Source organism: Sphaeroforma arctica (assembly GCF_001186125.1).
Source record: "Sphaeroforma arctica JP610 unplaced genomic scaffold supercont1.6254, whole genome shotgun sequence".
Taxonomy (NCBI): domain Eukaryota; class Ichthyosporea; order Ichthyophonida; genus Sphaeroforma; species Sphaeroforma arctica.
Genome location: NW_014034304.1, coordinates 1 through 1,704, shown reverse-complemented (window position 1 = coordinate 1,704; position 1,704 = coordinate 1). Strand labels below are relative to the sequence as shown.

The window sequence follows — 1,704 nt, the reverse complement described above, 5'->3', positions numbered from 1 at the left end:
TATATATATATATATATATATATATATATATATATATATATATATATATATATATATATATATATATATATATATATATATATATATATATATTCATATGTGTTTGGTATGGTGAGTGAGAAGTTCTATATATTGTCCCTGAGTGCACTGCTCCGGTTTTGATGATCGTGTCGTGTTGTGTATGGGCGTACTTTGTGAGTGTAGGTACACGGACTCAAGTATTGTAAATCAAGTATTGTAAACCCTTTAAACACTTGAGTGTGAATCAGACACTTTCTGTGGCTCTTGTACCATTCGTGTACCATTGGTGTCGCACGTGTAAATCTCATAAAGCAAGGCAATTGCGACTATTTTTGGCATTTTCATGCCATATCCGATATCTATAGGTATATTGGATCTTTACTAGGATTCTGTTACATGATATGGGCGTAGTCTAGACTAATCTTGACAATCTTGTACTATATCCGGTATCCCACAGTATGAATATGCAACCGCAGCCGCTCTTTGGGCTCAAATCGCTGTGGCAAATACTCACCAGCGATGGCAGCCTCCCCAAGTCTTTAGTAGTGAGTGCCATGGAGAATTTTCTCGAACTCCTAAAGTGTCCCCAGGTAAGTTTGCTTGTATGTACACGATGTCATGTAGCCAAGAGTATGTGCACGGGTAGGCTTGTGCTGCTTGCCTGTATGGGTATACTTGTATGCGTGTGTATGGATGTGCTTAAATGCGTGTATTTGTCCATGAGTGACAGTATACTGTGGGCGTGCATGTGGTTGTATCACCTTTTGACATGTGCTTGTGCTTGCATCATCCAACATGTGTTTGAGACCGCAGCTGATCGAATCAGAGCCCTATGACCCTAGAACCCTAGAACCCTAAAAACAGATCGAATCAGAGCGATCAATTGTTCGTCTCCTCTGCACATAGCAGATTTGTCACATACCCCATTGCATTGCACAGGATCATACTACATACGTTCACACATGTATGTTTTAGGATTTGGGGTGTAGTGTTTAGTAGTGACATATGTATGAACAGTTATAATTATAACTCTCTGTACACCTTGTATTCCCCGCACAGTTCATGGCTCTGAGGTGCACGTACCTGCTGCGTTGTGTGCACACCCTGAAGGCCCACGCCTCCAGCACGTCCGAAAATTATATAAATAGCACCAGCGATACCCTCGCCCTGGCCAAGCACACCTCCATGAACCACGGGCACATGCTAGTCACTACCACCGTGTGCGAAGCCTTAAAGCGGATCATAGACGAGTGTGAATGGGACGAAAGCGATGTGCTGACAGACGGCGCCGGTGGGGCGAGTGGCCTGGATGTGAGTCAGGACACAGGGCCGGAGACCACCCCTTCTGGCCTGGTCGGTGGCGGAGATGCTGCGGAAGGGCTGAGCGCAGAGGCCGTCGAAAAGGAACGGAGTGCGTTCAGGCTGTTGATGAGATGTAGCTCACAGAGTGAGGTGCTGGGTGTGTTGCAGGACGCGTACAATGTGGTCAGTGAGGTGGTTAGCGGCGTGGAGAGGTATGTTATATGGTTACATATGTATTGGCATATGCTTGTATGTATATCGTCGCATGATTGCGTGCTGGTGGACATGTTTGTATATGATTTAGTAGTCTATGTGTGCCGATGGTCAGGTACTGTACGAAGTTTTCAGTGTGTATACTATAGCATCAGTGAGTCATCACGC

General features: G+C 44.7%; 1 protein-coding gene across 1 annotated transcript; it reads left to right on the top strand.

Annotated features, from left to right (window-relative positions):
- Positions 1 to 476: 476 nt before the first annotated feature.
- Positions 477 to 1,535, top strand: SARC_15525 (hypothetical protein; the record flags this gene model as incomplete). Its single annotated transcript, XM_014290355.1, has 2 exons — positions 477 to 611; positions 1,081 to 1,535. Coding segments are annotated over exons 1-2 (587 nt in total), but the record flags the coding sequence as incomplete, so codon positions are not given.
- Between the last annotated feature and the right edge of the window lie 169 nt (positions 1,536 to 1,704).